The sequence below is a fragment of the Myotis brandtii genome, unplaced genomic scaffold, assembly GCF_000412655.1.
Source record: "Myotis brandtii unplaced genomic scaffold, ASM41265v1 scaffold187, whole genome shotgun sequence".
In the NCBI taxonomy this organism is placed as follows: Eukaryota; Metazoa; Chordata; class Mammalia; order Chiroptera; family Vespertilionidae; genus Myotis; species Myotis brandtii.
The window spans coordinates 2,783,247-2,795,977 of NW_005356944.1; the positions used below are offsets into that span (position 1 = coordinate 2,783,247).

General features: G+C 60.3%; 3 protein-coding genes across 5 annotated transcripts in view; 2 read left to right on the forward strand and 1 right to left on the reverse strand.

Annotated features, from left to right (window-relative positions):
- CARNS1 (carnosine synthase 1) overlaps window positions 1-2,756 on the forward strand; it is an 8,404-nt gene extending 5,648 nt beyond the window's left edge. Inside the window, exon 8 of the mRNA XM_014538226.1 lies at window positions 1,303-2,756. Within this exon, the coding sequence (XP_014393712.1) occupies window positions 1,303-2,564 (1,262 nt within the window). The 3' untranslated portion in view covers window positions 2,565-2,756. The remainder of the gene's footprint in view (window positions 1-1,302) is intronic.
- A 1,366-nt stretch (window positions 2,757-4,122) lies between these two features.
- On the forward strand, window positions 4,123-12,019 carry RPS6KB2 (ribosomal protein S6 kinase, 70kDa, polypeptide 2). 3 transcript variants are annotated; one of them, XM_014538102.1, is made up of 16 exons: window positions 4,128-4,353; window positions 4,711-4,954; window positions 5,294-5,334; window positions 6,204-6,324; window positions 6,588-6,656; window positions 8,072-8,219; window positions 9,299-9,356; window positions 9,456-9,556; window positions 9,660-9,750; window positions 9,834-9,924; window positions 10,039-10,146; window positions 10,695-10,757; window positions 10,862-10,939; window positions 11,029-11,136; window positions 11,233-11,345; window positions 11,622-12,019. In XM_014538102.1, exons 2-16 carry the CDS (start codon window positions 4,871-4,873, stop codon window positions 11,806-11,808), a joined length of 1,461 nt encoding a protein of 486 aa, XP_014393588.1. In that variant the 5' UTR covers window positions 4,128-4,353; window positions 4,711-4,870; the 3' UTR covers window positions 11,809-12,019. The 3 variants fall into 3 exon arrangements, with proteins under 3 accessions (XP_014393589.1, XP_014393587.1, XP_014393588.1); XM_014538103.1 differs by lacking the exon at window positions 6,204-6,324 and having other exon boundaries at window positions 4,123-4,353; window positions 5,294-5,455; window positions 11,032-11,136; XM_014538101.1 differs by lacking the exon at window positions 6,204-6,324 and having other exon boundaries at window positions 4,127-4,353; window positions 5,294-5,455.
- Window positions 12,020-12,122: 103 nt separating this feature from the next.
- PTPRCAP (protein tyrosine phosphatase, receptor type, C-associated protein) overlaps window positions 12,123-12,731 on the reverse strand; it is a 2,326-nt gene continuing 1,717 nt past the window's right edge. The window contains exon 3 of the mRNA XM_014538227.1: window positions 12,123-12,727. Coding sequence (XP_014393713.1) covers window positions 12,352-12,727 — 376 coding nt within the window. The 3' untranslated portion in view covers window positions 12,123-12,351. The remainder of the gene's footprint in view (window positions 12,728-12,731) is intronic.

Sequence of the window (12,731 nt, forward strand, 5' to 3'; positions counted from 1 at the left end):
ATCAATGATTCTCTCTCATCATTGATGTTTCTCTCTCTCTCTCTCCCTCCCTCCCTCCCTTTCCCTTCCGCTCTGAAATCAATAAAAAATAAAAAAAAAAAAAAAAACTGCGGGGTGCGGGGACAGAACTGGGCTAGACTTCCTGGGCCAGGCGGCTGGCTCGGCCCCTAGGACTGGGGTCCCCGGCACGTGCCCTGACCGGGAATCAAACCACGACCTCCTGTTTCATAGGGCGATGCTCGACCACTGAGCCGCGCACTGGGGACCGGCCCGCGTGCCCTGACCGGGAATCAAACCACGACTTCCTGTTTCATAGGGCGATGCTCGACCACTGAGCCGCGCTGGGCCGGGCTCTGTCCCCGCAGTTTTACGCGGATCCCAGGGTAGACAGGCTGGAGGCGCCGGGCCGCATTCAGGATTAGCGCCAGCACCGGGCTGGGAATGCCGGGCTAAGGAGCCTGCAGAAAGGGCAGGCGCCTCCTTTGAGACTGAATCCCGAGGGCACCACCAGGAGGGAGCTGGGAGCAGCTTACAGATCCCGAGTCAGGTTCACAGAAGTGGCCTCGATACAGAATCTGGAGCCGTGCAGGCAGAATAGGCATTCTTATCCCCACTGAGCCGATAAAAAATGGAGGGCAAATATCTAGGCTCTTCCGTCCCCATCTACACAGTGGCCTCCTCTCCCCCTCCCACAGTACACTGCTCCCCTTCCCCAGCCATCCCCGTGCCTCCATGTTCCCTGCCTTGCACACACAGTCACTCTCACATGCTACATACTCCTCTGCAGGGGCCGCTCTGCCCTGGGTACCAGCTGCTTTGTCTGCCCCCCAGCGGGCAGTGAGCTTTGGAGGTGTGGGGCCCCACTGGGTTCTTCTGTGGTACCCCCCAGTGTCAGAGCACATTGGATAAATGGCGGCCAAGAGCATAATGCCCCAAAGACACCGGACCACCTGTCCCGAGCCCCAGACCTGGTGGCTTCCCGACAAATCCTGGCCAAGTGAGGCTGCCCGTGGGAATGCGGACACTTGCCCTCGCACCCCACCCCTTTGCCCTCGCCCTCCTGCAGCCTTCTTGCCTCTGGCTGGCTCTTATCCGGCTCCCAGCTTAAGCACCGCCTCTTCTAGGTGCTTTCTCTCCCCTCCAAGCTGGGTTACATGCCCCACCTCTGCACCTCCCATCTACTCAGTCATCAACGAATATTTCTTGAGCACCTAATGTTGGTAAACCCACCTCCCTTGAGGGCCAAGACCACCTTCTGGGCTCCATTCTGTTTCCTCAGCGGCCAGCACGGGCTGATCTGAGTGTGTTGCCCTCCTGTGATTTTGCAGCTGCACCTGGTGGAGTCAGACCCCAACCACTTCGCCTCCCAGCTGGTGCAGACCTTCATCCACTTTGATGTGACGGAGCACAGGAGGGATGAGGAGAACGCACGGCTGCTGGCCGAGCTGGTGCGGGCACGTGGCCTGCAGCTAGATGGCTGCTTCTCCTACTGGGACGACTGCCTGGTGCTCACAGCCTTGCTCTGCCAGGAGCTGGGTCTGCCCTGCAGCCCCCCGGCTGCCATGCGCTTGGCCAAGCAGAAGAGCCGCACCCAACTGCACCTGCTGCGACGCCAAGGCCCACCCTGGCCCTCGCCCTCCCTCCATGCTGTGCCTTGCTGCCCCCTGGAGAGTGAGGCTGACGTGGAGAGGGCTGTCCGCCAGGTGCCCCTGCCCGGGGTCATGAAGCTGGAGTTTGGAGCGGGCGCAGTGGGCGTGCGGCTGGTGGAGGATGCACGGCAGTGCCACCAGCACTTTTCACGCATCGCCCACGACCTGCAGGGTGAGGCCGATCACCCTGGCATTGGGCTGGGCTGGGGCAACTCCATGCTGCTGATGGAGTTCATCGAGGGCACGGAGCACGATGTGGACGTGGTGCTGTTCCGTGGGGAACTGCTGGCTGCCTTTGTCTCTGACAATGGCCCCACGCGGCTGCCTGGCTTCACGGAGACGGCGGCCTGCATGCCCACCGGGCTGGCTCCGGAGCAGGAGGCGCAGCTGGTGCAGGCGGCCTTCCGCTGTTGCCTGGGCTGCGGGCTGCTGGATGGGGTTTTCAATATAGAGCTCAAGCTGACCGGGGCTGGGCCTCGGCTCATTGAGATCAACCCCCGCATGGGTGGCTTCTACCTTCGAGACTGGATCCTGGAGCTCTACGGTGTGGACCTGCTGCTGGCTGCGGCGATGGTGGCCTGTGGCCTGCGGCCTGCCGTGCCCCCTCACCCACGAGCCACTGGCTACCTGGTGGGTGTCACTGGCCTAGTGTCCCAGCACCTGCAGGTGCTGCGCTCCACTGCCAGCCAAGAGGCTCTGCAGGCTCTTCACGACCGGGGCCTGCTGCGCTTCAGTCAGTTTACATCTTTAGAGGAGGCCCAGGTGCCTGGCGAGTATGAGGAGCCCTACTGCAGTGTGGCCTGTGCTGGGCCCAGCCCGGCCGAGGCCCGCCTCCGCCTGCTGGGACTCTGCCAGGGCCTGGGCATCGATGGGCCCCACTACCCCGTTGCCCACTTCCTGTCCCACTTCAAATAGCACTGGTGTCAGGGGGCAGGGCCAGAGTGCTGGAGGGGTGCGGTGCTGCCTTCAGCTTCCTGACACTCTCCCTGCCTCTCCACCCATCGCCCTGTCCCAGCCCTGGCCTGGCCCACTCCTAGGCCTCAGGTTCGTTCCAGAGTGGCAGGGCCATTTTGACACCAAGGCCTCCTGGGATTAAGGGCCATAAAAGATAGCAACTGGGGGGCCACTGGGCCCTCTTTCCCTCCCAAAGGCCCCAGTCCAGTCCACAGCTACCCCAGGACTCTTGCCATGGAGAAGGGACAACAGCTGCACACACACACACACACACACACACACACACACGCACGCACACCACCTCCAGGGAGGTGGGAGTGTGCCCAAACCTAGCCCATCCTGCCACCCCTCCAAGCATCTCTCTCTCCCTGCCATCGACAGGAGGAGAGAACCTGGCAGGCCCTGGCCTTGGGCAAATCCCAAGAAAACCTGAGACTAAACGCCCTGTCCTCTCACTCTCACCCTCGCATTTAACAAATTCCAGGACAGTTGTAGAGCCTGCTGACAACTTCTGGCAAGGCTGCACCTGCCTCACTTGACCTGAGCAGTAGAAGCAGGTGGCCTGAGGTCAGCAGTTACCATCTCCCCTCCAGGTAGACATGACTGACCCGTTAGATGAGGAAAGAGGCTCCAAGAGGAAAAACCATTGCCTGAAGGTCATATCACAGTGGGTGGCATGTCGAGGGACAAGGTGTAGGGTCCAGGTTCCTGCTTTTACTGTCTAACCCGCCCACTCGGCTTCTAGGCCTTGCTAACCTCCCTGCCCTCATATGTGGCCCTGACACATGTGAACAGCCCCTCATGCATCATGTATCGTCCCCAAGCTTAGGTGCTTTGGCCTCTGGTTCACCTAACTAGCACTGGCAGAGGAGAGTCTCACTCTTGCTGCTTTAAGAGCTCCTGTGTGCTCAGCATAGGCGCAAAGCCTCTGGTTCACCTAACTAGCACTGGCAGAGGGGAGTCTCACTCCTGAATTCAGGGGAGACTGCTTTAAGAGCTCCTGTGTGCTCAGCATAGGCGCAATGGACAGCTCCAGAAGCATCCCTCTCCAAATAAAGGCTTAAGGACTACTTAAAGGTCCAGGGTCTGAGATAGGTTCTTGCGACTTGGACAACATCTCTCAGGCTCAGCTCTGTGGGGAAGGGAGAAGTGAGGGGTGGCTAGGGGATACCTGTAACATCTGGAACTAAGGACAACCGCCACACTGGCCAGGCTGTTGGGCTGACCTTTGTGGGAGCCTGCCAGGAGAATCCACACCAGCACCCAAACCTGAGGGCCTCCTAAGGGTGGAATTACATCCACAGGGTCACATCCAACCAGATGACCCTCCTCCAGCACGGATACCCCTGAGATCTGTATATCTGAGTTTATACCTACTCACCCAGCCCTCATCTGGTCCAATTCACCCCCACAGAGCCCCATCCAATAAGAATGCATGCCCAAATCTAAAGTCACAGACCAGGTTTGGTGTGTTCGTTCGTTCGTTCATTCATTCATTCATTCTTTTAACAAAGTTTTATTAAGCGCCTATTCCGTATCAGGTAGCCGGATTACAAAATGTGCTTAAATTGGCAGCGGAGCAAATTCCAACACAAGCCTATATTTACAGGTGGATGAATGAGACACAAGTCCTTTCTGGCAGGAACCTGGCAACAAAGCCTGGCAGTCAGTTGGGCACGGAGCAGTCACCGAGTAAATGCTCTGACCTGCAGGGTCCTGGAACCCGGAGGCACGGAGACAGAACACGGAGGTACGGAGGCACGTTAGGGAGACACTGATGCAGCCGCCTCCCTTTCAGGGGCGAACAGATGGGAGACGTGATCTGGCCAATCGCCACCCAGCCAGCCTGGCAGCGAAAGGCTCAGCAGGGCTGGGAACTGCATTTACACTCATACCTGTACGCGCGTCCGGCTTTGCCCCATTCAAACTCTCTAAGAGCCAAGATGGGCGCCTCCCAGGCCGCCCCGGGCCGGTGCCTCTCCCGGGGAGCTGTGCTGGGAAGACTGAAGGTTTCGACAGAGGGTGCCGCCGGTTTGGGCGTCCTGGTAATCTGGAACTACAACTCCCGAGAGGCCTTGCGGCGGACGCCATATTTCCTCCTCGCTAGGGCGAAGCGGCCGGCTCCTGGGAGGGAGATGTGCTTGCGTCATCGGCGCGTGCGGCCGGCCGCCGTCGACGTCGCGGAGAGATGACGTTGAGGCCCGGCCCGGGCTGTCAGTCACTGAGCCGCTGATACGCGCCGAGGGTCCCGCGGGGCCGGCGCCGCCATGGCGGCCGTATTTGACCTGGACCTGGAGACGGAGGAAGGCAGCGAGGGCGAGGGCGAGGGCGAGCCAGAGTTCAGCCCTGCGGTGAGTGGTCCTCCCGGGCGCGGCTGGATCCCAGAGCCGATCCCATCACCCAGCCGTTGGGATCGCCTCGGCGCCCCCCATCAGAGTGGACCCCGCTCCTGCAGACCCGGATCTTTCTCAGATCCCGGCCCCTATTCAGCTCCTTCCCCACCGCCACCCCGACCTGCCTTCCAGGCCCTGCCCCCGATCCTTCCTTTTCTGCTCTCGTCCTCTCCTCCCAGCCCTGCCCGTCACCTGCCAGCTCCCATTCCCGCCCCTTCCTCTCCTGGGCCGAGCAGCCCAGCTCGTGCGGGAGCGGTCCTGCACCTCCCTGGCCTCTGACCCCTCGGCTCCCCACAGGACGCGTGTCCCCTCGCCGACTTGAGGACGGCTGCCCTGGAGCCTGTGGGGCACTGTGAGGAGGTGGAGCTGACCGAGACCAGTGTGAACCCCGGCCCCGAGCGCCTGGGGCCCCACTGCTTTGAGCTGCTGCGTGTGCTGGGCACGGGGGGCTATGGCAAGGTGTTCCAGGTGCGAAAGGTGCAGGGCACCAACGTGGGCAAAATATATGCCATGAAGGTCCTGAGGAAGGACGAGATTGTGCGCAGCGCCAAGGACGTGGCGCACACCCGGGCTGAACGACGCATTCTGGGGTCGGTGAGGCACCCCTTCATCGTGGAGCTGGCCTATGCCTTCCAGACCAGGGGCAAACTCTACCTCGTCCTCGAGTGCCTCAGTGGCGGCGATCTCTTCACACACTTGCAGCGAGAGGGCATCTTGCTGGAAGACACGGCCTGTTTCTACCTGGCAGAGATCACACTGGCCCTGGGCCACCTCCACTCCCAAGGCATCGTCTACCGGGACCTCAAACCCGAGAACATCATGCTGGACAGCCAGGGACACATCAAACTGACGGACTTCGGATTCTGCAAGGAGTCCATTCACGAGGGTGCTGTCACCCACACCTTCTGTGGCACCACTGAGTACATGGCCCCTGAGATTGTGGTGCGCCGCGGCCACAACCGGGCAGTGGACTGGTGGAGCCTGGGCGTCCTCATGTACGAGATGCTCACTGGATCGCCACCCTTCACTGCAGAGAATCGGAAGAAAACCATGGACAAGATCATCAAAGGGAAGCTGAGGCCGCCCCTTTACCTCACCCCGGATGCCCGGGACCTCGTCAAAAAGTTTCTGAAGCGGAAGGAGGCGGGAGTGGGGAAGGGAACCTGGGGAGGAGGGCCTTGCCCGCATCGCCCTCCTGTGTCCACAGGCCCGCGGGGCACTATGAGGAGGTGGAGCTGACGGAGACCAGTGTGAACCCCGGCCCCGAGTGCATTGGGCCCCACTGCTTTGAGCTGCTGCGTGTGCTGGGCAAGGGGGGCTATGGCAAGGTACTGGCCCCCCTCCTTCCTCACAGGCTGCACCGCCAGGGGTTCCAACAAAGGAGGCTTGTCAACCCGGAGCCTCCCACAGAACCCAGAGGCAGAAACGTAAAGGGTGGAAGGGCAAATCCTTTTCGAATCGCACTTGAAATCTTTACTGCCCCACCCTTAGGTGGCATCAGCCTCGAGGTCCCAGTGCTTCAGGGTGGGGTGGGGCCTTCTGAAGAGAGGGTGTAGAGAGGGAAGTTGATCCTGTCTCCCCTGCCCTACAGGTGTTCCAGGTGCGAAAGGTGCAGGGCACCAACTTGGGCAAAATATATGCCATGAAGGTCCTGAGGAAGGTGAGTTATTCGTCCAGCCAACACGTGCCATTCCCGACGGGCTGCACCAGGTTTTGGGAGACGGCAGGGAGCATGATGGAGGAGATGGCCCTGTTCTTGGGCCTTTGCTGGTCTGTTGTCAATTGTGATCACAGTCACGCCCCACTTAATGAGGGCATACACTCTGAGCAATGCATTGTTAGGCAATCTCATTGTTTCCGAACGTCACAGTGTGCACTTACACAAACCTAGATGGTCTCACCTCCTGCACACCAGACAATAGGGCAGAGCCTGCCGCTCCTGGGCTACCAGCCTGTCCAGCACATTACTGCACAAAGCAGCACAAGATTAGATCAAACACGAGAAGGTGATGCAATCCAAAGATGCTGTAAACGAGATGTATGAGGCCGCTGCGGTGAAGCAGGGCAGACTGTTGTATTTCTAAGTAGAAAGAGCACACTCTAAAATAGAGAGAAAAAGTATAGTATAGCACATACATGAGTCAGTAACATAGTCATTTATTGTTTGCAAATATGTACTCTACATAATTGTGGATACCATATTTTTTTAAATCCTCACCAGAGGATATTTCTCCATTGATTTTTAGACAGAGTGAAGGAGGAAGGGAGAGAGAGAGAGAGAGAAACATCGATGTGAGAGAGATGCATAGATTGGTTGCCTTCCGTACATGCCCCAGCCAGGTCCAGGAATTAAGCCTGCAACCGAGACATGTGCCCTTGACTGGGAATTGAACCCACAACCCTTCAGTCCTCGGGTCGGTGCTCTAACCAACAAGCCAAACCAGCCAGGGCAGTGCTATACTTTTATATAATTGGCAGCACAGTGGGTCTGTTTACACCAGCATCACCACAAACATTCGAGGAATGGGTTGCGTTAGGACTTTACCTCATCACTAGGAGACAGAAATTTTTAGCTTCATTATACTCTGTGGGACCAACGTCATAGATGTGCTTTGTTGTTGACTGAAATGTCAGTATGTAGCTCATGACTGGGTATTGTTTTGACAGTAATTCTTGAGCATGGGCAGCCTTGCCCCCAGGGGACGTTTGGCAATGCCTGGATACATTTTGGAATCGTCCAGTATGTAGCTCATGACTGGGTATTGTTTTGGCAGTAATTCTCGACCATGGGCAGCCTTGCCCCCTAAGGGACGTTTGGCAATGCCTGGATACATTTTGGAATCGTGACTAGAGAGGGTGCTAATGGTACCCAGTGGGTACAGACCAGGGACGCTGCTAAATATCCTGCCGTGCACGAGGCAGCCCCCCACACCAAGGAACTCCCTGCCCAAGGCGTCGGTAGTGCTGAGGTTGTGAAAACTGCTAGAGGTTGAGAGAGGGTGGCTGGAGGATAATGGCTGGAGGGACGGAAGGAGCCCCCGGGACCCACCTTCTAACCGATCCCTGCCTCTCCAGGCCAAGATTGTGCGCAACGCCAAGGACACGGCGCACACCCGGGCTGAACGAAACATTCTGGAGTCAGTGAAGCACCCCTTCATTGTGGAGCTGGCCTATGCCTTCCAGACTGGTGGCAAGCTCTACCTCATCCTCGAGTGCCTCAGTGGTATGAGGGGGCCCGGCGAGGGCATGGGCAGGGCCAAGGAACCAGCACAGGAAGGTCTGGGGGTCTGAGGGAAGCCTGGAGAGATGTGTGTAGAACAGCTAGGGGGCCCCCACACCCATCTGTCAGTCTCTGTCCATCCCTTTATTCGTTCATTCGTTCGTTCATTCATCTGTTCATTCATTCAGCAAACATCTATCTGATGCCTATTGTGTCCCTCGCCTGTGTTGGGGGTGGATGGGAATGTGGGAGTTTGTTTAGAAGTCTAGAGGGCTGTTTTATCCATTTCCACTGTCCCCTCGTGTCCTGTTCCTTCCTCCTGGGCCACCTCCACTCCCCAGGCATCATCTACCTGCATCCAGTCAGGCCCCAGAGCCAGTTAGGCCATTCTCTGCCATGGCTCCATCCCCTCCACTCTTCCAGGGGCAGGGGGAGGGCACAGCTGTCCTAACTCCGGCCCAGCCTCTCCGAGTGTCTCCTCCATTAACTCCCAGGTCGTCGCCTCAGAGCCTGGCATTGTTCCCAACACTCCTCAGAATTCATGGCTCCCCGTAACTGCCCGGATACAGCCTGACCGCCTTGGCCTGGCCTCTCCGGGGGCCTCCTGTTCGCCGTGGAGCGGTCCAGGCCTGCTTTTCCCCCTACCCCATCTGCACCAAGGAGCCCTGTGCGCTCCAGTCCTGAGCGCCATCTCAGCATCCCCTTTAGGTCCCACTGCTGCCACGCCTTCCTGTCCCCTCACCTTGGGATTAATTCTGTCCTCCTTTGTCTCCTCTGTGAGGTGTTTGGGGTTAAGCTCTCAGAGCTGCCGCCTCCGTCTGGCATGTCTTCTCCCGTTAGACTGAGCATCCTGAGGGCAATGGCTGGGTCTCTTTATCTCTGTCCCCAGCTTCACCCAGCACAGGGCCAGGCACCGAGTAGGCGTCGGTAGATGTTTGCTGAATTGAATTGAACCCCCACGGCAGCTCTGTGAGGCAGGTAGGGCGGGAATCATGAGCCCCACTCCCCCAAGAGGAAACCAAGACTCGGAGAACAAAGGAGCTGGGTCCCAGCACACGGCTGCTGACGTGTTTGTGTCGCAGGCGGCGAGCTCTTCACACACTTGGAGCGAGAGGGCATCTTCCTGGAAGACACGGCCTGGTGGGTGCTACTTCCCACCTCTCTCCCGGGGGCCCCAGGGATCCCAAGGGCCTGCCTTCCCCACGTCACTCTTGCCCTCTCCCTGTCCCGTCTCTGCAGTTTCTACCTGGCAGAGATCACACTCGCCCTGGGCCACCTCCACTCCCACGGCATCATCTACCGGGACCTCAAACCCGAGAACATCATGCTGAGCAGCCAGGGTGCGCATGTGCAGTCGTATCTACTGGTCAGAACCTGCGGGGAGGGCTGAGGAGCCCGTGGGGTGGCCTGGGCCCTGACCACTCCTCCAACACTCCTCCTCAGGCCACATCAAACTGACGGACTTCGGACTCTGCAAGGAGTCCATTCATGAGGGTGTCGTCACCCACACCTTCTGTGGCACCATTGAGTACATGTAAGGGGCAGCTGGCGAGGCCCAGGGTCGGGAGGACAGCCAGGAAGGGCCGGGCGCAGCTGATGGTGCTACCCGACTTCCAGGGCCCCTGAGATTCTGGTGCGCAGCGGCCACAACCGGGCGGTGGACTGGTGGAGCCTGGGCGCCCTGATGTACGACATGCTCACTGGATCGGCAAGTCCAGCCTCCTGGGGGGGGCCGGAGTGAGGGCAGGAGGAGGTCCCTCTCCTGGGCAGGGCAGGGCCCGGAGGGAGACCCACAAGGCTCCTCTCACCCTCCTCCCCTCAGCCACCCTTCACGGCAGAGAATCGGAAGAAAACCATGGACAAGATCATCAAAGGGAAGCTGGCGCTGCCCCCTTACCTCACCCCGGATGCCCGGGACCTCGTCAAAAAGGTGGGCTCCCTCCTGCCCCTGGTCCAGCCCGGCTCATTTCCCAGGCCCTGCGTGGGTTCCTGAGTGCCTCTGGGTCATGGGGCGCCAGAGCACTCCAGCCTGTGCAGGGGGCCCCTGGGATGGAGGAGCCCCACTTTGCAGTTCCAGACATTGAGCTTGGGGCTTAGCTCTGACACAGAGCAGCTGCCGACCCCAAGTCCCTGGTCCTAACTTGCAAAGCGTTCGTGATGAGCTAGCCACTCTTCCACTGAAAAGGCAACCAGGGCACGGTAGGCCCTCATGCAGATTTGGAGTTGGGTCCCCACTAAAGCACCCTGGGGTGATGCCAGCAGCCATGGGCCTTTGTAAAGGCTTCGTAGAGAAGGGGACATTGGGCCAAACCTTGGAAGTCTGAGCATCAGTAGGTAGAGACCACACTCCAGAGGCCTTCTCCTCCCCCTTCTCCCTCCTCTCCACCCGCCATCCGCTCCCCAGCCAGCTCCTGGGAAAACGGGGACCCCCGAGCACCACCTCTGTCCCAGACCCTCACCCTCTGTCCTGTCCTTTAGTTTCTGAAGCGGAATCCCAGCCAACGGATCGGGGGTGGCCCAGGGGACGCTGCTGATGTACAGGTGGGCCTGGAACCACCATAGGGGGGTGCTGGAGGGCAGAGAGAGTTACTGAGGGAGCCAAGGGGGGTGAACTGTTGGCATGTTTGGGGGCGCTCTACCCACAGAGGCACCCCTTTTTCCGGCACATCAATTGGGATGATCTCCTGGCCCGCCGTGTGGACCCCCCTTTCAGGCCCTGTCTGGTGAGTGGTGGTCCCATGGGCCCAGGGGTGGGTGGAGGACCCCCATTTTGGACGCCCCTTGATCTCTCCCCACTCTGGTCTGCCCACAGCAGTCAGAAGAGGACGTGAGCCAGTTTGACACCCACTTCACGCGGCAGACACCAGTGGACAGCCCGGACGACACGGCCCTCAGTGAGAGCGCCAACCAGGCCTTCCTGGTATGGTCTGGGCGGCCTGCAGGTTCTGGGGACACGGGCGGGATTGGCTGAGGAGCAGTGGCTGCTGAGCATCGCCTGCCCTGCCTCTGCCCCCAGGGCTTCACGTACGTGGCGCCCTCCGTCCTGGACAGCATCAAGGAGGGCTTCTCCTTCCAGCCCAAGCGGCGCTCCCCCAGGCGCCTCAACAGCAGCCCCCGGACCCCCATCAGGTACTCGGAGCAGAGGGGAGCCTAGGGCTGGGCCAGGAGGCCGGTTCGAGCTGTGGCTCTGCCGTCAAGCCCAGGGCGGCCCTGGCTGAGGCTCTTAGCCGGCATTAGCCTCAGTTCCTATCCACCTCGGGGATGCCTGGTGGCAGGGGCTGCCTGGTGGCAGGGGCTGTCTGGTGGGCACTTGCCCTCACAGCCTATGTACCCAGGAAGGTGGGGAAGTCGGCCCTCCTGCCCTGGTGCCAGGAGGCGCTGACTCTGCCTTGGTTTCCCCTGCAGCCCCCTGAAGTTCTCACCCTTTGAGGGGTTCCGGCCCAGCCCCGGCCCACCAGAGCCCATGGAGCCCCCTCTACCTCCTCTCCTGCCAGCACCGCCACCACCACCCTCGAGCACTGTCCCCCTCCCCATCCGACCCCCCTCAGGGAAAAAGAAGTCCAAGAGGGGCCGTGGGCACCCTGGGCACTAGGAGGATGGGCAGGGATGAAGCCAGCTGCTGAGGCTCCTCCCTGCAGGCCAAGAAGGACCGCAGGGGACATTGGGGTCCAGGAGTGAGTGTGTGTGAGAGCGTCTCTGTTGGGAGTGGCCATGCCCCTGGATCAGGAGCGGGGGCTGGCTGCGGGGGAGGGCCTCCCGCCGCTGAGCTGTGTGCTCGCAGAATAAAGGATCAGATCATGGCACCGACCTGGCTCTTTCTTTGGCCGTCTGGGGGCAGGAGTGGGCAAGGTCGAGCCAGAGGAGCTTCTGCTCAGGGGCAGAAGGGTCACTACAGGACCACAGAAGCACAGGGCTGGAGGGTTTTATTTCAGAGGGCTGCTCAGTGCCCCAGGGAATGAGTGCCCTTCCCGGAGGGGGCAGAGATGCATGGCCTCGGGGACAAGACAGAGGGGCGAGTGACAGTCTGAGGCTCTCCCTGTGGACGTGACAGTGGGGTCCAGGGCAGGCAGACTCCCGTCATGGCAGCTGGGGAAGCAGAGGCGCAGCGACAGGGATGTGGCCCCAGGGCTGGCCCCTACAGGGCGGTGACATGGAGGCCCTTGCCCCCAGCTGCCCCAGCACTGTCGTCCCAGGCGGCGCTGCCAGCAAAGGCGTGCAGGTCGCTCAGCAGGGCCTCGGAGCTGCCTGCTGAGCCTTGCAGCTCCTTGGAGCCGAGGCTCAGGCCCCCTTCAGTGTCGCCGATGTCACCGTCGCGTGCTTCCTGTGCGGGCTCTGGGCCATGCTGTGGGCTGTGCTGCTCTCCACGCCGCTGCTCCTCTTCCTGGGGCTCGGCCTTCTGGGGACCACCATTGAAGCTGTAGTCTTCCTCGTCCTGCTCATCCTCCTGCCGCTCGGGGTCCTCATCTGGTGACTCCAGCTCCGCCCGGGCCCGGAGCCAGCGGCCCTGTGGGCTGG